Raw genomic sequence first — 26,374 nt, 5'->3', positions numbered from 1 at the left:
CAAGTTTACACACACAAGGGAGTAGGGGTGAAAAAAAAATAAAAAAATAAATTAGGTAGGGTAGTACAGTTCTGTACATGGCTAAAGTGGTAGAGTGGTTGGCCCCCAACCCGATGGTTGTGGGTTCAATCCTCAGTCCCCCTGTGACCATGTCGAAGTTTAGATACTGAACCCCAAGTTGTGCCTGATGTTGCATCATCAGTAGGTGAATGTGGTAATGGTGTCAAAGCGCTTTGTGTACTTTGAAGGAAGAAAAGGGTATAATCCATTTATTCCCGTTTTATTTATACTTTTTGTATCCATTAATGCATTATATTCTTAGTTACCTTTTTTAATGTATTGTTAGAATGTTCTTGTACTACAGCGTTTTTTGGGTGAGGGGAAATTCAAACTCGTGATGTCATTGTCAAAGCATGGAAATATGGCTCCGCCGTATAGAATGTTTACAATGAAAACGCAACAACCTACCTAGTAACTAGTAGCTGGTTACTCGTTGGTGAGCAAGGCGAGCTGTCACGCCAAAAAAAGTACTTCCTCAGTGTTAGCTCTTACAATAACAATGTTACTATAGCTTGGTTGATGTCAGGATGCTGGAAGGAAGCCTGTTTTCAGCTGGAGGAAGTGAACACTACAAAATAAGGGCACAGGACAGGAACTAAAATACCACACACACAGAGAAAAAGCAAGCATAAGTCCAAAACAGTTACCAGGATGTAACAGTGGGTATGCAGGTCATTTTTTTTAGAGTGTTTTATTGGCAGAATAGATGCATACCTTTACCTGCATTGTTAGTTGCCCCTTGCCAGCAGTTTTTTATGATGTAGAATGCACAGAAAAGGGAAATATGGATTTTCTTGTATCACATAGGGATTGTGGTGATGGGCAAAATGTAAAAGTTCCCCTTGAAATGCAACTTATTTTACCTTTTTCCCCCAACTTAATGCCTTTTTGGTCCTCCTTTCAGTTTGAAATGAAGTTCGTCGCCAGCTCGATGTTCAAGGGGAAAAAAGAGAGCTACCCACAAAGTGTTGCCCTGCTCTTTGCAGACACCAGGATCAGTGAGTCAGATACAATAACAATACCAATCCTCAACAAGTGACCACTGCTTAGAAAAATGACCGTACAGTACAACATGTTTGTAAATGATCTCTTTGTGTTTAAAATCTCGCCATTCTGTAGCATCCTCATGTAGCACACAAGGCTGGAAGTCTTAGTTTATACTAATATTTTTGGACATCAGCATGGTCTTACAGCCAGTGCAAACCTGACACCTTTCACGTCTTAGATAGTACTTTATTGATTCCTTCAGGAAAATTAAAACTTAATAGTCACATTTGATCCATTTTAAATATGTTTCATACTGTTTGTCCAACAATAGTGTATTTGAAATTACATAGCCACAATTTAGCCTTGATGCCGGAATTTAGGTAGTTTAAACATGCGTTTAGTGATCCTACAGGGACCATTTGTGTGTATGTCGCTTTAATGCTAATTGGACGTCCAATTAGCGTACATTACCCAAAAATTGCCATATGCACTGCAACTCTGCACCTGTCCAACACAAAAGACGCCATAGACAACAATGGGATAGGGACTTAAATGTGAGCTACAATGCTAACGTAACAGTCACATTTTAACAGCAACATCATACTAAATTAGCCAATTAGCTGAAAAACAACAAAATTATGACACTTACAGCCCTCATGTCTGTAGCTGACTGATGGATATTTGGCAGATCTCTAGCCTTTAATTAAGATGTGTAGCAGCTTTTTTTTTTTTTTTTTTTACAAAACTCATTTAACTATAATTGCACTGCATTGTTGAAAGGAACCAACAAAGAAATAGCTTTCAAATAGAAACCGCTAAAAGGGTGTTGCGGGTCAATAAGGACAAAATTAAATATATAAAAACATCTTTAAACAATTACTTAGTGTCATTAATTAATTATAATTACAAATAAAAACATACATGTTATTTAATGTGTCAATTGATTTAATATGAAAGGACATTTTCATTGTTTGATTAATTATTCAATCATTTAATTAGTTGTTTTATTATTTCACAAATTATTTAATGATTTAGTTCAGGGGTGTCCAAACTTTTGGACATGGGGGCTGCATTGCATATATATATATATATATATATATATATATATATATATATATATATACACATTTATATATATATATGTATATATATGTATATACTGTATATATATATATATATATATATATATATATATATATACATGTATTTATATATACTGTATATATATATATACATGTATTTTTATATATATATATATATATATATATATATATATATATATATATATATATATATATATATACATACATACATACATGTATATATATGTATATATACACGTATATAGGTGTGTATGTATATATATATATATATATATATATATATATATATATATATATATATATATATATATATAGACGTATACAGTCTATATATAGACAGCTGTTTACGCAGCTGTTTTTACAGGTAATCAGCGATCGCAATGATTATTTCACCACTTTTTTTTATCTTATTTTGGGATTTAATGACTTATTTAAAAAATGTATTAACCTATGTGGCATTTCATGAAATTATTTTGTCACACGGGCTAATAAAATGTATTTAATAAATCATTAAATATTTCAATAAATTGTAAATAATAATTAAACCATAAAAAAATAAATGATAAAACACTAAAATAATAACATCAATATTTTATAAAATTATTAAATAATTAAATAATTAAGTATTGAAGTAAATATTTAGGTCATGAAATGAGATGAATAATTGAGTATTTAAAAAAAACGAATTAATTGCTTATATAGTTAAATATACTTTTACATTAAATAAATTAACGCATTTAATAAATAAAAGTCTAATTATAATAAAGTAATGAGACTTTGAAGTAATAATTTAAAGATGTATTTATTTAATTTTGTCCCATTTGACTCTCCATAAATAAAGTGGTAGTACATATTCCTAAAAAAGTATGAGTAAAACATGCAGGCCTCATCTCTAATCGACCCCTTCTTCAATTACAAACTGTGTATTTACACAGTTTGTAATTGACTAAATTCACCCCCAGCCCCTATTTCAAAACTATGTTTTTTTTCCTCTCCTTAGGTGATCAAGACATAAACCCGAGAATCCTGCAGATGATTGGCAACGAGCACATCAAGGTAGATTTCTGTGTATTCTGCATCACCTGAGGTCGACGTGGCCGCGTCACATGGTGTGTTTCCGCAGTACGGCGTCCCGGTGGTCAAATACCACAGGAATGGCTTCAAACCGCGGCCCAGGCAGCTCATCCTCACTAAGTCGGCTGCTTATATGATCGAGGAGGCGAGGGTCAAACAGAGAGTGTCGTTTACCAATCTTAAAGGTCAGGCTGTAGCTAGCGCCATCACGTCACATACAGTACGTATACTTTTACTGTACTCAGTGTTCTCTCATTTTAGGGATTTCAGTCAGTAACCTGACAGACAGCATTGTTGTGTTGCACGTCACATGCGAGGACCCCAAACAAAAGGTACACAGACCTCTTTATTAGGTACACACTCGTTATAGCTTGAACAGTTTGGTTTTAGACGTTGTTGATCCCAAATACAGTCGTGGTCAAAAGTTTACATACACTTGTAAAGAACATAATGTCATGGCTGTCTTGAGTTTCCAATAATTTCTACAACTCTTATTTTTTTGTGATAGAGTGATTGGAGCACATACTTGTTGGTTACAAAAAACATTCATGAAGTTTGGTTCTTTTATGAATTTATTATGGGTCTACTGAAAATGTGACCAAGTTTGCTGGGTCAAAAGTATACATACATGCTCCAGAAAGTTGGCTGCTGATCACATGGATAAAGATAAGACCTTCTGAAGGAAAGTCCTGTGGTCAGAAGAAACAAAATTGAGCTGTTTGGCAACAATACCCAGCAATATGTTTGGAGGATAAAAGGTAAGACCTTTAATCCCAAGAACACCAATCCTACCGTCAAGCATGTTGGTGGTAGTATTATGCTCTGGGCCTGTTTTGCTGCCAATGGAACTGGTGCTTTACAGAGAGTAAATGGGACAATGAAAAAGGAGGATTACCCCCAAATTCTTCAGAACAACCTAAAATCATCAGCCTGAAGGTTGGGCTCAGTTGGGTGTTCCAACAGGACAATGACCCCAAACACACGTCAAAAGTGGTAAAGGAATGGCTAAATCAGGCTCGAATTAAGGATTTAGAATGGCCTTCCCAAAGTCCTGACTTAAATGTGTGGACAATGCTGAAGAAACAAGTCCATGTCAGAACAATAACAAATTTAGCTGAACTGCACCAATTTTGTCATGAAGCTTGTGGATGGCTACCAAAAGCGCCTTATTGCGGTGAAACTTGCCAAGGGACATGTAACCAAATATTAACATTGCTGTATGTATACTTTTGACCCAGCAGATTTGCTCACATTTTCAGTAGACCCATAATAAATTCATAAAATAACCAAACTTCATGAATGTTTTTGTGACCAACAAGTATGTGTTCCAATCATTCTATCACAAAAAAAAAAAAAAGAATTGTAGAAATTATTGGAAACTCAAGACAGCCATGACATTATGTCCTTCACAAGTGTATGTAAACTTTTGACCACGACTGTATATTGGTCTGATCTGAATATGTTCCTGGTCCTTTCAGAGGGATCTTGTTCTGCAGTGCAATCACCTGATTGAGCTGGTGACCAAACTCAGCATCATTGCGAACAAACAGAGCGCGGTCAAGGTGGTCCAGGGCAGGTGCGTCACAAATGTAACGACCAGGGGAAAAAAATATACAAATAAGATCGCCGAAATGTTTGCAGCGTCAAGATAGAAATCCAGGCTGAGAAGGAGAACACGGTGGACTTCAGCACGGGCCAGGAGCCGATGGTGTTCAAGGCCAAGAACGGACACCTCATGGTGGTGCGCGCCTCCCTGTTGTCATGGCAACCTCGCAACGCTTTATACGTTCTCAGACACGTTTTGTGACCGCAGGTCGCCACTCGGGCCCGGCCGAGGTAACATGAGGGGTTGAGGAGACACTCAAGAAGCCCCTGCATATTTCATCACGAGACCCCAAAGCGGAGGATGTGAGCACACTGCAGCACTTTACAATCAGTCCATTGGTTTTCTTTTCTTTAGACTCTACTGAGAGACAACAACAGCTAAATAAACACCCATAAAGCCCCTATTAAGATATTAATGCTCTTTTTGAAATGACACTGATGTCAGAGGGATATTCTTATGGTTGTAGTTTAAGTAGGAATGTGACTCTACAACTCACAATTCAATTCGGAATCCATTCTTGATTCAAATTGGTTCCCGCGATGTTATTTAGTATAAAATGTATGTATGTATGTAACCTGACATACGATGTATACCTTGGGTGTCCTTCATTTCAATAAGCAACCTGGCCGTGCGAGGTGTTAACATTTTAAAATGTAAATACCCATGGGTCTAACAGTTAGCAATAGGTCGCTGTTAGTGACCATGAAACAACCTTTCCTTGTCATGGTGCGTAAAAAATATTCAACCAGCGCAAAGAGTCAACACACATGGTCGCACATAACACAACCTGCTCGCTGAACTTTGTGGATATTTAAAAAAAAAATCGCCATACAAAATGTGAAATTCCATTTAAATCCATTGCAGGATGGGAAAAATGCTAAACGCTCTCCACACTTATCCATGTTTGACTTTTAGCTGCATGATATTACTGATTAATTACAAAGCTTTAAAGAGGTTGTCAGGGAAGTAAACAAGGTAGGAGTTGAACTTTCACATACTCTTAATATTCAATTATAATGATTAATTATATGCCCAATGTAGTACTATAATATGTAAACAAACACACACACATAAATATGTATATGAATACATGTATATATATGTATATATATTAGGGCTGCGCGATTAATCAACATCAAGGTTTTTAGGTTATGTTTTTAAGGTTATGTTTTTTGGTTACTTTGCATACAGTTGGCCTTTTTTCAGCCCAATGCGGCCCCCCCAATCAAAAAGTATGGACACCCCTGTTTATACGTAGATGTATATGTGCAGCGAGATGATTTGATGAGACTTTTTTTTTTAAATAAATTCTTGAAAACCAAGCACAAAGATGGCCTTCGAATGCCTTTTCAAAAACGAATGACTTTTTTTTTATTGATTATAAAAATCTTTAGTTTTTTAAATCTATTCTTGAAACCTAAGCGCAGAGATGTCCTAAAAATATATATTTGCAAAAAATAGATTCATAAATCAGCACCTCCAAGTCCGAGTCCATGGTTCTCGCCCGGAAAACGGTGGAGTGCCATCTCCGGGTTGGGGAGGAGATCTTGCCCCAAGTGGAGGAATTCAAGTACCTCGGAGTCTTGTTCACGAGTGAGGGAAGAGTGGATCGTGAGATCGACAGGCGGATCGGTGCGGCGTCTTCAGTAATGCGGACGCTGTATCGATCCGTTGTGGTGAAGAAGGAGCTGAGCCGGAAGGCAAAGCTCTCAATTTACCGGTCGATCTACGTTCCCATCCTCACCTATGGTCATAAGCTTTGGGTTATGACCGAAAGGACAAGATCACGGGTACAAGCGGCCGAAATGAGTTTCCTCCGCCGGGTGGCGGGGCTCTCCCTTAGAGATAGGGTGAGAAGTTCTGCCATCCGGGGGGAGCTCAAAGTAAAGCCGCTGCTCCTCCACATCGAGAGGAGCCAGATGAGGTGGTTCGGGCATCTGGTCAGGATGCCACCCGAGCGCCTCCCTAGGGAGGTGTTTAGGGCACGTCCGACCGGTAGGAGGCCGCGGGGAAGACCCAGGACACGTTGGGAAGACTATGTCTCCCGGCTGGCCTGGGAACGCCTCGGGGTCCCACAGGAAGAGCTGGACGAAGTGGCTGGGGAGAGGGAAGTCTGGGCTTCCCTGCTTAGGCTGCTGCCCCCGCGACCCGACCTCGGATAAGCGGAAGAGGATGGATGGATGGATGGATAGATTCATAAAAAAATAAAACAAAACGCATTTACAAATTGATCAAATGTTTTGATTATAAATAAACTGTGATTCGGATGTGAATCGAAATATTTTCCAACACCCTTGATGTATAACTTTTAATTAAAAAAAATACTTTAAAAAAAAAAAAACAGGTTACAAAATTCCTCTTGGTTGTTGATGTACAACGTATATGTACAGCACGGGGATGTCCTGAAAACTTATTTTTAAAATGTATTATTTAAAAAATAAAAAATTTATATATACACATTGATATATGTAAACATAATAACTTTTATATATACTGCACTTTTCATTTGACATGAAATCTCAAAGTGCTACATATTTTATTCGAATTGTAAAAATTTTACTATAAACATTTTTTTTAATCGATTCTTAAAAACTTAATCGAATTTGAATCTGAATAAATACAAATGGAGATTCAGATTTTAATCTACATTTATTAATTTGACATCAAATCTCAAAAGTTCTACATATTAATAAAAAAACCGTTTTTTATAAACATTTTTGTATTTTTTTAATCGATTCTTAAAAACTCTGAATTGAATTTGAATCTGAATAAATAAAAATTGAGATTCTGATATGAATCTCAATTTATTCTGCACTCAATACAGCTGTAAATAAATAAATAAAGCTATTCAAAATTGGATGCAGGTTACAAAAAGTGCCTTTTGTCCTTTAGAAATTGATTGTTTAAAATGTTTTAAATCTTTTTTTTATTGTTTTTTATTGATTCTTGAAAACGGAATCGATTCAGAATCGGAATAATAATCACAATTCAGATGTGAATACAATTTTTTTTCATCTCCCCTACAACTTTCAATAAATAAAGATAAAAACCTTTTACCAAAGCTGTTGGCTGCTGACGTATACGTGCAGCGAGTAAGTGCAGCAATGTCCTAGACAATGTCGTTTAAAAAATTATTTGCAAATGTTTTTAAAATAAATGATTGAAAACTAATCAATTTAGGATTAAAATAACATAACCTCAATTCGATTTTTTTTCAGCACCCCTGGTGTACAACTGTACTTCATGGTACTATTTCTGCCATGTAACTATGACTGAATACGGCCTAGTAACTTCCTTCACCATGAATGCAGAGTCAAATCAAAACTGACCATTGCCGTAGTGAAAGCAGATTTTTGAGACATATGGATTGATTTGTTGTGGCCTGGTGTAATGTTTTCTCGCATTAAGGAAACAGCAAATACCGTACATGTTTATATAAATTTATTTGAAATAGACCAAGTATGTATAAATATAAAACATACAGTAGTACTGTGTTGTGATTGTAACTGTGTTGTGCAAACCAAACATTCTTTATGGAGGACAGCTCTAATTTCTCTGGAAAACATTTGTCGACAGGACTAAGATCTCTGATTACAGTCCTTCACTCCAACCTCAGTACAGGATCTTCCCATCATACAATCACCTGAGTACTTGAACACCTCAGGCCACAGTTCAAGTTGCCTCCAGAGATAACAATTGATGGCAAAATAGAAAACTGAGAACCTAAAAATATGGTGTAAGCACTACTCAGAACTATTGCAGCGATCTGTGATAGATGAGCTGAATAATTTGATCAGGCTTTAACATAACAGAACACTGCCATCTTGTGGCCACTTGGCTCATCCACAGTGGATTCCCTCTCAGCCTCATAAAAGAGAGGATGTTTGCAGCTGCTGTAATGTTAGGACCGCGTGTGATAGATACAGCAGACAAAGTTTAGTGACAACAAACATCTATGATTATGATGCTTCTGAACAGCGATAGAAGTAAACAACACACGCACAGAAGACACAGTGGACTGGAGAAGTCAGAGAGGTGCTGTGGAGGCTGACCTAAGGCACAGGTTTGGTGCGAAGAGGAGCAGGAGGTCACTGGTGGTGATGCGTGCGGTCGTCTGGTCGTTTGATGTGAATTCTACGCACTCGCTCGATGCGTTCTCGCTCGTCGTCTTCATCCAGGTGATGGGAGCGCCCTGCAGCGCCCCCTGTTGCCTCGAGCAGAGCATTGTCCGGCCCTCTCCCGTCGTGGGATTCATACAGGAGGATGTTGAGGGTCTCCTCATAGATGCGAGCCTCGGGGAACTCCACCTAGTGTACACATGCAGAAGTACACTATCAGTTAAAGGGGCACAATCTAGCTCATTAAAAAAATGATATTGGACCACTGTGTGGCACTATAATTATGTTACTTTTAAAACATCCATCCATCCATCCATTTTCTACCGCTTATTCCCTTTGGGGTCGCGGGGGGCGCTGGAGCCTATCTCAGCTACAATCGGGCGGAAGGCGGGGTACACCCTGGACAAGTCGCCACCTCATCGCAGGGCCAACACAGATAGACAGACAACATTCACACTCACATCCACACTCTAGGGCCAATTTAGTGTTGCCAATCAACTTATCCCCAGGTGCATGTCTTTGGAAGTGGGAGGAAGCCGGAGTACCCGGAGGGAACCCACGCAGTCACGGGGAGGACATGACAGTACTCCATAAATCTGCATTCTTCCTCTCTTGGACAACCTGCTTGGAATCCGAAGCCTGCTTCCGACTACGCCTACTCTCTTGTGATTAGTCGGGGGTCAAAGACTGGGTTTCAACCCCCCCTTAAAGGAGAACATTATCACAATTTCAGAATGGTTGAAACCATTAAAAATCAGTTCCCAGTGGCTTATTATATTTTTCAAAATTTTACCCATCACGCAATATCCCTAAAAAAAGCTTCTAAGTGCCTGATTTTAACCATCGTTATAAACACCCGTCCATTTTCCTGTGACGTCACATAGTGAAGCCAACACAAACAAACATGGCGGAAAGAACAGCAAGCTATAGCGACATTAGCTCGGATTCAGACTCAGATTTCAGCGGCTTAAGCGATTCAACAGATTACGAATGTATTGAAACGGATGGTTGTAGTGTGGAGGCAGGTAGCGAAAACGAAATTGAAGAAGAAACTGAAGCTATTGAGCCAAATCGGTTTGAACCGTATGCAAGCGAAACTGACGAAAACGACACGACAGCCAGCGACACGGGAGAAAGCGAGGACGAATTCGGCGATCGCCTTCTAACCAACGATTGGTATGTGTTTGTTTGGCATTAAAGGTAACTAACAACTATGAACTAGGTTTACAGCATATGAAATACATTTGGCAACAACATGCACTTTGAGAGTGCAGACAGCCCAATTTTCATCAATTAAAATATTCTGTAGACATACCCTCATCCGCGCTCTTTTCCTGAAAGCTGATCTGTCCAGTTTTGGAGTTGATGTCAGCAGGCCAGGGAAGCTAGGGTTGATAGGGGGTTTAGCCCGCTCGTCTGCGGGAACAAACTGCCGCCATTGCTTGCCGTGCTACCGAGGTCCTTTGTCCCTGAATTGCTCACACACTCCGGCAGATTCAATGGGGGTCTGGCGGCAGATTTCTTTGACTTTATCGTTGGAAATGCATCTGCTTTGAGTGTCGCAGGATATCCACACATTCTTGCCATCTCTGTCGTAGCATAGCTTTCGTCGGTAAAGTGTGCGGAACAAACGTCCAATTTATTGCCACTTTCGCATCTTTGGGCCACTGGTGCAACTTGAATCCGTCCCTGTTCGTGTTGTTACACCCTCCGACAACACACCGACGAGGCATGATGTCTCCAAGGTACGGAAAACAGTCGAAAAAACGGAAAATAACAGAGCTGATTTGACTCGGTGTTTGAGAAAATGGCGGATTGCTTCCCGATGTGACGTCACAACGTCATTGCTCCGAGAGCGAATATTAGAAAGGCGTTTAATTCGCCAAAATTCACCCATTTAGAGTTCAAAAATCGGTTAAAAAAAAACATGGTCTTTTTTCTGCAACATCAAGGTATATATTGACGCTTACATAGGTCTGGTGATAATGTTCCCCTTTAACAGTTTATGTGCAAGTAGTTATCAGCCAACAGAAAATAATTGGATATTGAATATAATTGGATGATTATCTGAGAATCCAAGGTCAAACTATGCTTTTGGTAAAGTGGTGAGAGCGGACGAGCAGCGACAACTGTGAGGTAGATCTTTAGCTCCCTAAAAAACAGAAGAATCTTCCAATTGCTTGTGTTGCAACAAGCGACTTCATCCCGTAAGTGAAAACCAGTGGTGGTCAACCAAGCTAAGATGGCTGTTGTACAGCAAGCAGCGCACGCACTGAATACACAAGGGGCCTAGATATTCCTGCAATAAGCAGATATGACCAAAAAACCTACCTATGCAATGGAATAGATCCCTATACTTTATACAAAAAAATTATTTGTTGAGTGATAAAGGATCATTAGTCGGTGGAGTTCCTAGACAAATTGAACTACCGGTATTAGGTGCTCCAGACGGCATTCTACACGACAAAACAGATGGAAACTTGGAAAAACATGGAGGTCTACAAGTTCTTTGTGTGTGGCTGGGTCAAGGAAATTGGTATCAAGACTATAAATATGCATCGTTTTTGCTCCGGGTAAGGTTACATTTCATGATTTAACTTTGTGTTTCCTGTCATGTTTTTTGCCTGCCTTTGTTGTTGCACGCTCCGTTTACGAGTACGCATGTTTTTTCAGTCTTTTTCAAATTCTAACTATAGATGTCAACATTGTGTATGTGCTGAAAGATTCATTTATGAACTCAATTTGACATTTTGGGCCTGTGTTCTATCCTTGTGTTGCTACCTCAAGGATGCTTGCAAGATGCTCTTTTTTAATTTTGTTCAGTCTTACATGTTTATGTTGATGATTACTATAATAACAAAGTTAATCTATGTCCGATAGAAGGAACAAAATACAGAATTTAAATGGTAAATGGGTTATACTCGTATAGCGCTTTTCTACCTTCAGGGTACTCAAAGTGCTTTGACACTATTTCTACATTCATCCATTCACACACTGATGGCGGGAGTTGCCATGCAAGGCCCTAACCACGACCCATCAGGAGCAAGGGTGAAGTGTCTTGCTCAAAAACACAACGGACGTGACTAGGTTGGTAGAAGCTGGGGATCGAACCAGGAACCCTCAGATTGCTGGCACGGCCACTCTCCCAACCACGCCGTCAAAGACAGAAATGTTTAACTACACATCCTTATTCCCAAAATTTACCTAGAAAATCACCACGCAACTCAGCCTCTCCAGCTGGATCACGCTAGCCCCCAAAATGGCCCTAACTATCTGAACTCTGAACACACTGGACTGTCCCTTGTCCAATAAAGAAGATACAGACTTCCTTAACGAGATCATTCTTGCTCTTGACTGACCGACAGACGCATTTGCAGGAGTGAGACCAACGCTATAACATTTACCTGTGAGCTGTTTCCTTGACTGTTCAACAAGAGAACGCAGTAGATTAACAATGGTAAAACTATTGCAAGTTTACCACTGTTTATCGTTACAACCCTGATGGGGAAATGTACTTTGAGCCCCAAGGAAAAAAATGTGGACCAGAGATATAGAACAATTATCAGAGAAACTCACCTTTGTCTGCTTCTTTTCGGTGGCATAAACGATGGAGGTGCAACACACTTCAGCGATCTTCCGCCCCTGTCCGTAAAAGGACCAGCAGCAGATCTCATCCCCGATCACATCTTTGATGAAGAGCACGCGGCCATTGAAACGCAGAGACAGCTTGTCAAACAGCTCGATATTTTTCAGCATGTTGTCATCGGAATTGCTGAGGGAAAAGCAAAAAAAAGATCAATTATGTTGACATTTTGGATAATTACTTGAGTATTAGCTCTTTAGGATATCTGAGGCGGACTCACCTGGTGTACGAATACTTGTTATTGCTTCTGTTATACAGCAGTTTAACTGTAGGCTATTAACACACAATAACACATTTAGAGTTATTTGATTGAGTTTATTTCTCAGTGTCAGTTATGCAACATACCTTATTTGCAGTAGCTATAAGCTTCTGCTCCTCCTTTGATGATGTCATCAGAGGCACTTTACATAGAGGTTCATATGTTTCTTTGTTCTGCAGGGCAACAGATTTTTAACAAACACACAATACAAGTGAATACAGTTGAAGAAAATGTGCTGCCTTTTGTACGATGGCATTACCTGCAGGGCAGCTGTGCATTCATCAGCGAGGCCTTGGACAAGGTAATACTTGGCTTCTGCAAGCAGCTCCTCGGTTTCCCGTCGGCTGTCTGGCAAGGGCACGGCTCCATCTCTTAGGTAGTTCAGGATTGTTCCGAAATGTTTGCCACAGCGATCAATCAAAATCCAACCTTTACGAGGGGCAAAAAAAAGATGCCTCTTACAATCAATTATGTAATATATAGTGATCTCTCGGTCGCTATATTGGTTTCGTAACTACTCACTCACACCCTTTTTGCTATGAAAACCTATTTTAAAATAATCTTTAAAGGACTGCACATTTATTTACAAACGACAGTTAAATAACATTTAAATTACATTAGGTCTGTCAAAGGATTATGTTTTTTTAATCACAAATTAATCACATTTTGAAATTCGGCCTAATCATGGTCAATCACAGGTGATTACTGGCTTGCATAACTGAAATTTGCTTAAGAAAAGATCCCAATATTTGTAAACAAATACAATTTTATTGTCGGAATGTCAACCAGAAATGTTTTTAAACGTTTTACTTGAATGCATGTCATTTGTTTGCACAAAATTTGGTAACAGTTTTATCTAAAGTTCTTTCAAGCTGTATTTTGGAGAGAAATTTGCCAGCATGCACACCGGTCAGAGTCTCTTCAGTCATTTTAGCACTGATTTATGCATTGGTCTGATCACTGACCATATAGTTCTTTAATGGCATGATTATTTTAAGTGTGTACATATTTTTTGGGTGATTAATCACAAAAAACATGTTAATTCTGACAGCCCTAAATTACGTAGATGGCACCACTGTGCACTAAATCCTGCAATTCTTCAGTCCAGTGTTAGGAAATAATTTTAAACAATTAATCACAAGTATTAGTAACATACTTATTTCAAACAGTGTGGTTTCTAATTATGTATATGTATGAAACAAATGCTGTATTTTGACTTGGGGTTATATAAATATTAATATGTGAATCTATCACGACACTTTTACGATATCTCATTCATTTTGCTTCTTTTTGAAACACACCATCAGCAGCTTCTCCATATTTTTATGGATAAATGTCCACCGTTTATAAATGACTTAAAAATGTCCTTTGCTGGCGTAAGACTCATTCTGCTTCAGTATGGTGCAGACAAGCAGTACTACGCTCTAACTGCTTCGCCAAGTTGGCTCATGTCATGTTTTTGATGGTTTATTTCTTTAATTTAAGGAATAACCTTCCCTTTTTCTTGGCACTGTCCTCTTACTCTTGCAAAAACAAAGTTATGTCCATCTCCAGCTATAAGGTCGGCCCATACAGGGTTTACTGTGGCATTCGCTACAACAAGCAGTGGGGAGGCTTGTAACCCAAATTTTGCTTGCAACCTGAAGCATAACAATTAGCCGAGAGACAGGTATTTTAATTTAGATAAAGAAAGCCCATCATACATTGGGGATTAGTGGCTAAGTATTTAATGAGCAGCTCACCTTCACTGTCAGTGAGGACCTCCATCCTGCCACTGAACATGGCCTTGAGCATGGTGTCCTGCTTGGTCAGGGTCTGCATTGTAGTGTAGTACAGAGCCCCACCCACATTTAGCTTCACATATTTGGAGCTGGGACTGGAGCCTTTAAAGGACGTGGTCCGGGTTGTAGCTGCCGGCACTGCCGAACTCACGGCACTCTCTCCTGACATCTCTTCCTAGAACACAAGAAGACAGAACAATCCGTCAGAGCAACTTAGTGGTTTGCGCTTATAAAAACAAATGGCTTTACATTTTACCGGTATCTTTATTATATTAAAAAATTACAGTGATGATGCCCTTTCAAATTAACTTTCCTGTTTGGGGCATTTACTCCCATTTCCTTATTCAAAAATAAAAGTAATTCTAAATGGTCCACAGTTACAGTATCATTTCAGTAGAAAAGAAAAGCTACCTCACTAATAAATCAGTGTATTGCAGTAAATATAAGAATTCATTCAATGCTGCGTTCCATTTGTACTTGCCAATCTTGAATTGGCTTGCAAATATGGATGCTCTGACTGTAAAAAATATTCGAAGCTCCTGTAATATCAAAGTTTTTGTCGCACTAAATCAGCTGTATACATTTGTATCGTTGGAAGTGTATATGTATATATGGCAATGTTACTGTAGTGTAAATATCCTTTTTCCATGTGGAATATGCTTACTACATTGCCAACAATGCTTTGCGTTTCCTCATCATGCACCATGTTTGAAGGTTGCCGAAAGAGCGCATATTTGTCCAGAAGTTGTTTATATTTAGACAAGGGAAGCGCAACAATAGCTTTCACGGATGTGGCCATCTTGATTTCCGACCTCGTAAACAGAACGCTCATAACTCTGCTGTGACGAGGGCTGCAGCAATCAATTAGCTTAGTAATCTTATTTATTTTGTTTGATTAATGGCATTAACCTCTTGCATTGTACAAAGAAAGCACAGTACCAAGTCAAATGTATTGTGTGTTGTATACTTGACCAATAAAAACGAGTCTGATAAAACACACAATCGCCTCAACACATATTTTAGGGAACAGAGAATAAATATAAAATTGTTCTTCTTGCCATAACCAGAATTCTTTTTTTCTAATGTATGCACATCATCAACATTGATATTGCATTTTTTAATAACTTACTTAATAATTAAAAAAAAGTAAAATAAGAAACTCTGTACTGTTCACCGCCACATGGATCACTGCACTCAGACACCAGCACTTACATTTGTACTCTAGTGCAGCAGAAACTATGTTCAGTTTGTCCACTTACTTAAAGTTCCAGGCACTCCACGCATATAAATCAAAGCTTTTTTATAATCACATTCAGGAGTTCCCCTTGATTGGCAAGACACCTGTGGCGTTGGGGGTGGGGTTTACATGACATCATCTTACAGTATAATTTGCATCCTATGATGCATATATTTTCTTTAAAAAGGCTAAAAAAAATATAAATTCATTTAAAAACAAATTTGTGTTATTAAATTATTATTAATACATATTTTGTCTTTCTCAATTTTTCAATTGTTGCTGCTTATTGTTCAATGTACTTTAAGATTTTTTGTAGTTTCGAAAGACTTCTCCAATCATGTGACTATTTCATAATTAAAAACAACTAACAACACACCTTGCATCTTTTTCTAGTGTTATTGGACACTGTACTCGTGTTTAGAGACTCTTTACTTCTGTCGCTCCATGTCCGCGACAAACAGCGAGAGCCTGACGCCACACTTGCTTCGCGCTGCTGCGAGCCTTTCTCGCCTTAAAAGCCGCAACTGTCCTCTTAATATTTGCACATTGCTCATATTGTAGATCGCTGTCCACAAGGGTATCTCGGACATATTAAACTACGTCCACATCGCACACATGATGCCTCCTCTCCAGACAATCCTGTGCAAATTGCATCACAACATCCAGTTTCAGCAGTGCTGTAACGGTGGTCAAAGTCTTTGTTTTCACGGCCGAATTTTCGGTGCATCACCAGTCAATTGTGCACAAATAATAGACTATATATATCCAATCATACTGTAACAATCTGCTGGTGTCAATGTTTGTGTTCAGGTGTAAATTATGTTCATTCTTCACATGATCATGAACACACCTTGCATAAAAGGGGATTGGCGGAGAACGAGGAAGTGTTGTTGTGTGTCTGGGAGTGAAGTATGGAGTCGGACGTGTGTGCAGGGGATGGAATACATGTTGGAATTGGGCCTGTTAGCACTTAGACTTAGACTTCCTTTTTATTGTCATTCAAATTTGAACTTTACAGCACAGATAAGAACGAAATTTCGTTACATAAGCTCATGGTCAGAGGTAAATGGAACGCAGCATAAAGGTGAAGGTACGATTGTCATACAGATTGTTTTCTCAACCCCTCTATATGGTTTTCTTTATCTACCTCTGTCCCAACTAGGGGTGTAACGATTATTTTTTAACAACGATTCGATGCACTTCAGAATTTGTGGTTGCTGATATGATTTAAAGACAATATTATTGTTTTAGAACGATACAATCTGAAATGATTCACTGAGCTGAAATCGATTCAGTAACTTTTTAGCAAAAAAAATAAACCAGTGGGACTGTGAAATAAACACTGGATAGTTTTGAAACTACAGGTGAAGCTTTGTGTATTCCTGTTATTTCTTGTAAGGGAATTAGATATAAATGAATTATGGATACAAACAAGCATCTAAGCAACAATTAATGGCCAAAGCGTTCAAAATGCATCAATCAATCATCTTCAATATTCAATAAATGTTCAATAAAAGTACAGTAACCAATTTTTTAACAGTAGAATTAATTACCTGCTACTTCTGCTTTTGTTTTTCAACATAAAATAATACAATAATAATATAAAAAATAAAGTGCAACCAACATCTCTTTAGGTTGAATTAACAGACAACAGTTAAATTAATACAAAAAATTAAGTGCAACCAAATCTTTCCAGGTTAATTGATCAGTGGGTTGACCTGCTGCTAATATTATTTTAACAATTAGCTACGATAGCAAGGAATACTCACAACAAATGCAAACTCCACGACTCATCAACATACAGCCATAACGCAACTATAAGCTAAAAAACTAAAATACATATACTGTTCAAAACAGAAGTGACAGCGGACAAGTTTCCGCGACCCACTGACTTCCTGAGACGGAAAGTTGAAAACGGTGTAATAAACAATGTTGGAAAAGTGAAGTGTGACCACTTTTTCAGTCATAAATGTTTTTTTTACTTTTCAGTAATACTACTATATTATGTTCAGGCAGTCTTTCCGTCACTGCTGTCACTTCCGTCATGTCTGTTGTATCCTTTGTGGTTTAAAGTTGTGTTGCGGCTTTATATTAGTGTGTATTATTGGGGCTTTTGCAATCAAGCTGCTGTTGTGTTGTAATTTATGATATTGCCTTGTTGCGTTTGCATTTGTTGTGAACTTTCTCAGCCACCGTAGCTATCCGCTATCCTTGTTTTTCAGACTGATGGCGATGACGACACAGACAGGCAGACAGACTTGAATAACGTGTAACGTCCTTATCATTAAAAGTGTTAAACTTCATATAAACTGTTCTTAGACCCAATGTTTTCCTTATTCTAGTATTGATAAAACTGATTGATTTCCTTTTAAAACGATCTTGGATCGATACCTATCTTCCAGGAGGCAAACTTGCTGAGCAGCGATCGATGTACCGGTAGTTGAATCTAAGGAATATAAAACAATATATCGAATAATCGTTACACCCCTCGTCCCAACCCAACTGTTCGAGACAGAAATACACCCAACAGTGGGTGTATTTCATTGGGATTTATGATCTCTTAAGACCGACAGAGTTCAATATTTATCACAATGCTTGTATAACCTATCAAGTCATCCACAGGCTGAATCTCAGGCTCTGTAGCATTGGTTCCTATCTATCATCCCCAGCATGCCCACAACACTCGTATCTTTGACCTGATATCAGGTAAACATCGTCTACTGGCTTGTACTGCTCGAAGTGTTGTATGCAGGGGACCAAAGATTTGGAACCGGCTTGATGAGAGCCTCAGGATGCTGTATTCATTCTCCAACTTCAAAAAGAAACTGAAATCGTACCTATTAACCACCTATTTCTAATGCCTCATGTGGGGTAGACTACTGTTGGGTTCTGCATGGTTGAATGAATTAATGTATGTATGCATGTGTATGCTCGCTTTAGTACTCCTATTTTGTTTATCATATAGCGTTTTTGTGCTTGCTACCATGTTTCAGCATTCCATGCATATACTGTCCTATGGAACCCCTGCCAAAAGCTTCTTCTAGCTTATCTGGGGGACCTTTTCACTTACCACCATCCTTAAATGGATATTCACTACTGTTGTAATTGTAATATGGTATTGTGAATAAACTTGAAACGTATTACAAAAAATAAAAATAAAAATAAAAAGTCTAGATTTTGTTTAAGATTTCTTCCCTAATGAGAGTTGTTCCCCCTGCTTTTGACAGAGTGCTTGCTGGGGTGTGGTTCACTGGGATTTCTTTGTTACAAGAGGAGCTCAATGTGTAAAATGTGAATTGAATAGAAATACAAATAACGTCACTTAAGTTTACATGACTAACTTGATGAATTGGGCAGAGGACAGAATAAAAAACACTCAAGTAATGTAAGGTTTCAAGGTGACTGTACGTAATAAAATGTCACGTGACACATGTTAATCACGTGTTTGCTGTGAATAATTATATACATTTGGCAAAATCCTCGTCACTTTTGTTTCAGTTTCCTCTACCCATTCTTTATTTATTCGCGTTTACACGAAATTATTTAAAATGAGCTGCCACTTCTTTTTATCAGACATGAAATGCGACTTGGGCTGGGTTTTTTTGTCCGTATGTTTCGGACTATCAGAAAAAGAAGTAATAAAGATTTACAGCAGGCACATCGAGCGCGCTAGCTTGTAGCTACTTAATCATTATGTGTGTACTCATACATCAGCGAAATTACATATTTACAATAGGAATAAAGAGTACTTTCTCCACATGAAATTAGCCATGGGTTTTGTGAAGAGGTTTTGAATAGAAAAGAAGATAATAATTACCATAGAACCCACAGCAGACTTCGTAATTGTAGCTTGCTAACGTAAGTCAGCTAACACCCACTTCCTTCCGGTCCATGCCTACGCAGTTTTAGAGAATGACGTCATCCTCACATCACTCCTTAAAGAGACAGTACATTATTTTGCTTTCGAATGCAAGTAAGTTTCATAGTAAAGACAACTGTCTATACGGTACATATTGAAATAAGACTATTAATTTCTACTGCTTTATTTCTTAGACATTTACAGAAAATTTGAACGTTTTATACATACTGAAGGAAAATACATACCTCGAACTATCCATCCATCCATCCATCCATCTTCTTCCGCTTATCCGAGGTCGGGTCGCGGGGGCAGCAGCCTAAGTAGGGAAGCCCAGACTTCCCTCTCCCCAGCCACTTGGTCCAGCTCCTAACGGGGGATCCCGAGGCGTTCCCAGGCCAGCCGGGAGAGATAGTCTTCCCAATGTGTCCTGGGTCTTCCCCGTAACCTCCTACCGGTCGGACGTGCCCGAAACACCTCCCTAGGGAGGCGTTCGAGTGGCATCCTGACCAGATGCCCGAACCACCTCATCTGGCTCCTCTCGATGTGGAGGAGCAGCGGCTTTACTTTGAGCTCCTCCCGGATGACAGAGCTTCTCACCCTATCTGCAAGGGAGAGCCCCGCCACCCGGCGGAGGAAACTTATTTCGGCCGCTTGTACCCGTGATCTTGTCCTTTCAGTCATGACCCAAAGCTCATGACCATAGGTGAGGATGGGAACGTAGATGGACCGGTAAATTGAACTCTATATATATATATATATATATATATATATATATATATATATATATATATATATATATATATATATTTATATATAAAACAAAGTATAAGCCATAGGCTCACACAAATTCCGTAAATAATCCAAATTTGAAGCACAGCATCATAATTTTCACAGCTTTTTGCTTGTTATAGGTAGAAAGTGTTTTAAGGTAAAGTTAGTCCTGATTGAAATAAATAAATAAATAAATAAATAAATAAATAAATAAATAAATGTATGCTGTATTCTTTCTCAGACACGTTTCCGCCGTTGAAGGTGCAACTGTAATAACAGCCCCCTTCGTTCAGCAAACACTTTAAACTAAGCTTTATTCAAAACCTGATAAACCGTGTTGTATTTTTCATAATATTATTTAATATCTTTTTGCACATCACCTTGATGCTGTAGGTCTTCATATCTACTAAATATGACCCGCTAAAGGATTTATACTGCGAGACTAAACTATGCCGACCCGGAAGTCACTGAATGCGACACCGTGGATTAATGTCTGCTGCTTGTGTTCGGCTCTCCTCTCATTGTTTACATTTCTAAATGATATATTCCTCCTATTTCTGACACTGTCATCGGCACAGTGTCAACTCTAAGCTTGAAATTATGAGAAATATCAACAAAGCGATGTGAGAAGCTAAACTGCGAGACAACATTTCATACTGCTTTGCCTCGAACTAGCACTGGATGCTAACTGTTTCAGCTCCGCATCTTCATGTGTCGCTCCTTTATCCAAAGATGACCAATTAGTGATGACCAAGTGTGCCTGCTACTTGGACCATAAATTCAACAACAACATGGCTGTGGAGTTATAACACCAGGCGAGCCCTGACAACATCTTATACGATAACTTTTGAAGGTAAGTGTGTTGTGCCTAATTCTGCTGTGAGAAGACATTCACAATATCTGTATCTTAAATAGCATTGTTTGTGGCTGCAAAGTGGCCCAGAAGTGCTGCACCAATTAAATCTCTTCCATAGGTTGCACAATGTTTGGTGCGCCTCAAAGCTCCAAGACTGAATTCCTGGATAAAGCCAGGCAGGCAAGAGAGGAGAGAAAAGGTCACAAGGATAAGGAAAATGCAGCCATCCACATCCAATCCCTGGTCAGAAGATTTCTGTGTCGCTGCAGACTACAGAAAGAACTAAGGTGCTTCTTACTTTTGTACTCCTATCACAATACCATCACAACAATAACACCTGTCTTCTTTGTTTTATCAGGAAAGAAGTAGATGACTATTTTCAAGCTTCTCCCGCAACGTCAAAAAGAAATGCACTCTCACTTTTTAAAATCGCTCGTAAATTACTTTTTGTTTTTCACCAAGAGGATAAGGCGGTGAGTTAATAGTTTTGCACAATTTGTCAACTGTCAAAAGTGTTATTGCGGTGCGTCATCTTCTTGATCACTGTAATGTTGTTTACATTGACCAACCACTGCATTAGGTACACTTACACAAACAGAACTCAAGTTTAAATAGACTCGAGATGGGATGTATGGCTCTTTGAAGCGAGCTGGATCTTGAGGAGCCATTCCTTTCATAGAGCCGTTCAAAAGACTGTCTTGTTATTAGAGGTTTTTGTTGTTGTATCAAAGAAACAATAGTATCAGTTATACAATAAGATGTAGATCATCTTTTTTTTTTTTTTTTTTTTTACAAATATTACTCTATTTGTGATAATTATTCTGAAATATTGGGCAGCACGGTGGAAGAGGGGTTAGTGCATCTGCCTCACAATACGAAGGTCCTGAGTAGTCTTGGGTTCAATCCCGGGCTCGGGATCTTTCTGTGTGGAGTTTGCATGTTCTCCCCGTGACTGCGTGGGTTCCCTCCGGGTACTCCGGCTTCCTCCCACCTCCAAAGACATGCACCTGGGGATAAGTTGATTGGCAACACTAAATTGGCCCTAGTGTGTGAATGTGAGTGTGAATGTTGTCTGTCTATCTGTGTTGGCCCTGCGATGAGGTGGCGACTTGTCCAGGGTGTACCCCGCCTTCCGCCCGATTGTAGCTGAGATAGGCTCCAGCGCCCCCCGCGACCCCAAAGGGAATAAGCGGTAGGAAATGGATGGATGGATGGATTCTGAAATATTGATTATACATACAGTATATGTGTACATATATATATACATATATATATATACATATATATATATATATGTGTGTGTACATATATATGTATGTATGTATATATATATATGTATATATATATGTATGTTTGTATATATCTATCTATATACACATACATCCATATACACACACATATATATATATATATATATACACATATATATATATATATGTTTATGTATGTATGTTTATTTTAGAAAAAAAAGGTTAATCCAAAAGCTGCAAAGTTTCCTTTGACTCGCACTCATTTTCAGGTCCAGTTGGCAGGCATGCAGAGAGGGCAATTGCCAAAGCTAAATTTGCATGTGCATTAAAACAGCTCCCAAATGAACGTTTCACAACTGGGAATCAGTTCTCATTGTTCACTTAAAAGACTCGGTTTGTTCGTGGACGTCACATTTGTAAAACTGACAACGCTCCTATCCATCCATCCATTTTCTACCGCTTGTCCCGTTCAGGGTCGTGGGGGCTGCTGGAGCCTATCCCAGCTGCATTCGGGCGGAAGGCGGGGTACACCCTGGACAAGTCGCCACCTCATCGCAGGGCCAACACAGATAGACAGACTACATTCACACTCACATTCCCACACTAGGGCCAAATTAGTGTTGCCAATCAACCTATCCCCAGGTGCATGTCTTTGGAGGTGGGAGGAAGCCGGAGTACCCGGAGGGAACCCACGCAGTCACGGGGAGAACATGCAAACTCCTAATTCAAATAAAATGTTAAGTCTAACCAACAGTATAAGCATACCATTATTGTAGGAAGAAGAAGAATGCTTAACCACTAAGCCACTATTATACAAATTATTCATTTACTACGTTTTGCTTCTTTATACTCCTTTTCGGACATGTTGAATTGGGTTACTGTAAACTGTTCTTCTTGTTATGCATTTTCGAAGTAAATCACAGCATTCCCATATATAAATATATATATATATATATATATATATATATATATATATATATATATATATATATATATATATATATATATATATATATATATATATATTGTCCAGGGTGTACCCCGCCTTCCACCCGAATACAGCTGAGATAGGCTCCAGCACCCCCCGCGACCCCAAAAGGGACAAGCGGTAGAAAATGGATGGATATATATATATTTTTGTACCTTATGTAGTGACAGGAGAGGGCTGCATTATTAAAAAGTAACTTCACACCACTCCAAAAGATAACCATCGTACTAAATAAATGGTTTAATATCTGGCAATACTATCTTTGTAATTGCTGATTGTTAATGCAGCTCTGGTGTATTATCTGATTAGATTGTGCAAAATATACCTAATCTTGTGGCCAATAAGTTGTCAGTTATTCAAGTTTAATAATTGTCTTTAATGTTTTGTTTGTCGCACAGAGGTTTGAGAAGCTGTGCAGGGCTATTCTTACCAGCATGGAGGTTGAAAATGAGCCTAAAGTGAGTGTTTTTTTGCCCATGTTTTTATGTTCTTGTCAAAAAAATTACATTTTTTGTAATCTACTGTCTTTGTGTCTGTGGGTGGAGGCGGCTCCATTAGCACACACACGATAACGGTTAAAGCCTGTAACGTAAACGTATTGTTTATTTTTACATTTGCCTCTCAGGTCTGGTATGTGTCGTTGGCTCTCTCCAAAGACCTCACAATCCCTTGGTTGAAACAGATTAAAGATGTGCTGTGGACCTGTTGCCAACTACTGAAAAGCTTAAAAGTTAGTCAAGATCTACTAACTTCACACAAATGACAACTTAATACGTTAGGAAGTCACATGACTGTCACTTTTGCTTCATGGTTTCCAGCCTGACATACTACAAGACAACAAACTGGTAACGCTGTACCTCACCATGCTGGTTACCTTTACAGACACGTCAACATGGCGAATCGTCAGAGGGAAAGGTAGGTCTGCAGCCACGCCACCCGGGTGTTTTTACTTTAAACACCGAATTATATTGATGGGCATAACATAACAGTTGCCCCTCTTCTTTTTTTTTTCTTTTTTTTTTTTTAGGAGAAGCTCTTCGACCTGCATTGATGAGGATTTGTGAGAATATCATGGGTTATCTCAATCAAAAGGGATTCTATTCAACACTGCAGGTTTTGTATCTTGCGCTTGTATTCAACATTAGGTACACTTGCACAAACTAATTAAATATTGTGCAATAAATTTATAAAAAATTAGCAATTCATTTAACAATTACAGAAACTTGAAAATCACAGAGCTCTGCCAAGCCCTTTATCCCAACAGTAAAAAAGTCCTGATTCCAGATTGTGATCAGCATTAGCCCCAAAATGCAATAATTTCTTTCTTATCCCATTTTGACGTTTCCTATAAGATACATGAACATCCGCCCATATCTTTTTGAACTATCCATAGAGAAATGAAAAAAACAAAATCATCCACCGTCTTTGTCTTTGTGGGTGAAGGCGGAACCACGAGCATGCACACACACAGAAGTTAAAGCTTGTAATGTAAATGTAAGGTAACATAGTGGAAATGATCTGGATCAGCCCCAAAATAAAATGATTTTTTCTTTACTCCGTTTCAAACATTTCCTGAAATGTAGATCTGCCCATCATTGTTTTTAGTTATTAGACATGCACCTGGGGATAGGTTGATTGGCAACACTAAATTGGCCTTAGTGTGTGAATGTGAGTGTGAATATTGTCTGTCTATCTGTGTTGGCCCTGGGATGAGGTGGTGACTTCTCCAGGGTGTACCCTGCCTACCACCCGAATGCAGCTGAGATAGGCTACAGCACCCCTCGCGACCCCTAACGGAAAAAGCGGTAGAAAATGGATGGATGGATAGTCTAACTAAATGACAGACTAATACATAACATAATTGTAGGAGCAACACAATCACTGATTTTTATTTGTACTGTGTGTGTATATATATATTTATATATATATATATATATATATATACATATATATATATATATATATATATCAAAGTGTATATATATATATATATATATCAAAGTGTCATTCAGATCTGGCCTGCCACGTCGTTTTATGTGGCTTGTGAAATAATGTGCGTCAATAAAGTATGTCATCTTTCTTGCTAAATGTATTCGTTCTTTCAATTTTGACAGAGAAAAATGCCTGTACTGCATGCAATTGCATGTCTTTTAACTTTATTATCTGATCACGCAACAAACATATTAACAAATATTCCCAAACATTTTATTCCTGTTAAAATTAGAATAAATACTTAAATATCTTCCTGTCAGCGTGACTTAAGATCTCAAAGCAAGTTGTCCATCAATTTGTTCGTAACAAAATAATAATCAAATTCATAGACAATGGTGTAATGATGTCACAAGGTGGTTATACCGTAAATTCCTATACTGTATGTGACCCTAAATGAAAACGGGTTTGACACCACTGGTATATATGACATACTGAAAAGTATATGTTGTGTGCATTTTGTTGTGTTTTGATGAGGGTGAGTTCATTACGCACTAAATGGCTGACTGAATGATTGTGTGAGGACGTTTGATTTGCAGCGAGTCCGAAATTTACAGACCACTTTATTTTTGAAAACAACAAATATTTTTAAGGAAATATCCATATAAATGGTCTTTTTAGAGCAATATTGATATCAAATTCTTATTTTTCTTCCAATGTCCTTAATAATGTGCTCTGAATTAAATACACTTTGCACATGTAATCATAAATGTATTTCCTTCCAAGTGTCAAACATAAATTTTGAAGATACTATTACATTCAGTCTCTTTAGATTGTGTAGATGTAACTTCAT

The 26,374-nt window shown here is 38.4% G+C and overlaps 3 protein-coding genes across 3 annotated transcripts in view; 2 read left to right on the top strand and 1 right to left on the bottom strand.

Annotated features, from left to right (window-relative positions):
- The window catches only part of myo1ha (myosin IHa), a 45,410-nt gene extending 40,185 nt beyond the window's left edge, over positions 1–5,225 (top strand). Inside the window, exons 26-32 of the mRNA XM_061986412.1 lie at positions 965–1,058; positions 3,151–3,206; positions 3,274–3,409; positions 3,486–3,556; positions 4,703–4,800; positions 4,866–4,965; positions 5,038–5,225. Coding sequence (XP_061842396.1) covers positions 965–1,058; positions 3,151–3,206; positions 3,274–3,409; positions 3,486–3,556; positions 4,703–4,800; positions 4,866–4,965; positions 5,038–5,064 — 582 coding nt within the window. The 3' untranslated portion in view covers positions 5,065–5,225. The remainder of the gene's footprint in view (positions 1–964; positions 1,059–3,150; positions 3,207–3,273; positions 3,410–3,485; positions 3,557–4,702; positions 4,801–4,865; positions 4,966–5,037) is intronic.
- A 3,031-nt stretch (positions 5,226–8,256) lies between these two features.
- kctd10 (potassium channel tetramerization domain containing 10) lies at positions 8,257–19,805 on the bottom strand. Its single transcript, XM_061985798.1, has 7 exons — positions 19,686–19,805; positions 14,593–14,806; positions 13,110–13,279; positions 12,937–13,023; positions 12,812–12,864; positions 12,525–12,720; positions 8,257–9,137 (listed from the first exon to the last, which is right to left on the bottom strand). The coding sequence occupies exons 1-7, from the start codon at positions 19,686–19,688 to the stop codon at positions 8,919–8,921; spliced, it is 942 nt and encodes a 313-aa protein (XP_061841782.1). The 5' UTR covers positions 19,689–19,805; the 3' UTR covers positions 8,257–8,918.
- Positions 19,806–20,969: 1,164 nt separating this feature from the next.
- Positions 20,970–26,374, top strand: part of ube3b (ubiquitin protein ligase E3B) — a 30,449-nt gene continuing 25,044 nt past the window's right edge. The window contains exons 1-7 of the mRNA XM_061986402.1: positions 20,970–21,351; positions 21,473–21,641; positions 21,713–21,827; positions 23,991–24,050; positions 24,218–24,322; positions 24,411–24,507; positions 24,620–24,705. Of these exons, the coding sequence (XP_061842386.1) occupies positions 21,481–21,641; positions 21,713–21,827; positions 23,991–24,050; positions 24,218–24,322; positions 24,411–24,507; positions 24,620–24,705 (624 nt within the window). The 5' untranslated portion in view covers positions 20,970–21,351; positions 21,473–21,480. The remainder of the gene's footprint in view (positions 21,352–21,472; positions 21,642–21,712; positions 21,828–23,990; positions 24,051–24,217; positions 24,323–24,410; positions 24,508–24,619; positions 24,706–26,374) is intronic.

The sequence above is a fragment of the Nerophis lumbriciformis genome, linkage group LG12 (genome assembly GCF_033978685.3).
Source record: "Nerophis lumbriciformis linkage group LG12, RoL_Nlum_v2.1, whole genome shotgun sequence".
Classification (NCBI taxonomy): domain Eukaryota; kingdom Metazoa; phylum Chordata; class Actinopteri; order Syngnathiformes; family Syngnathidae; genus Nerophis; species Nerophis lumbriciformis.
This window is presented reverse-complemented; position numbering and strand designations above follow the sequence as displayed.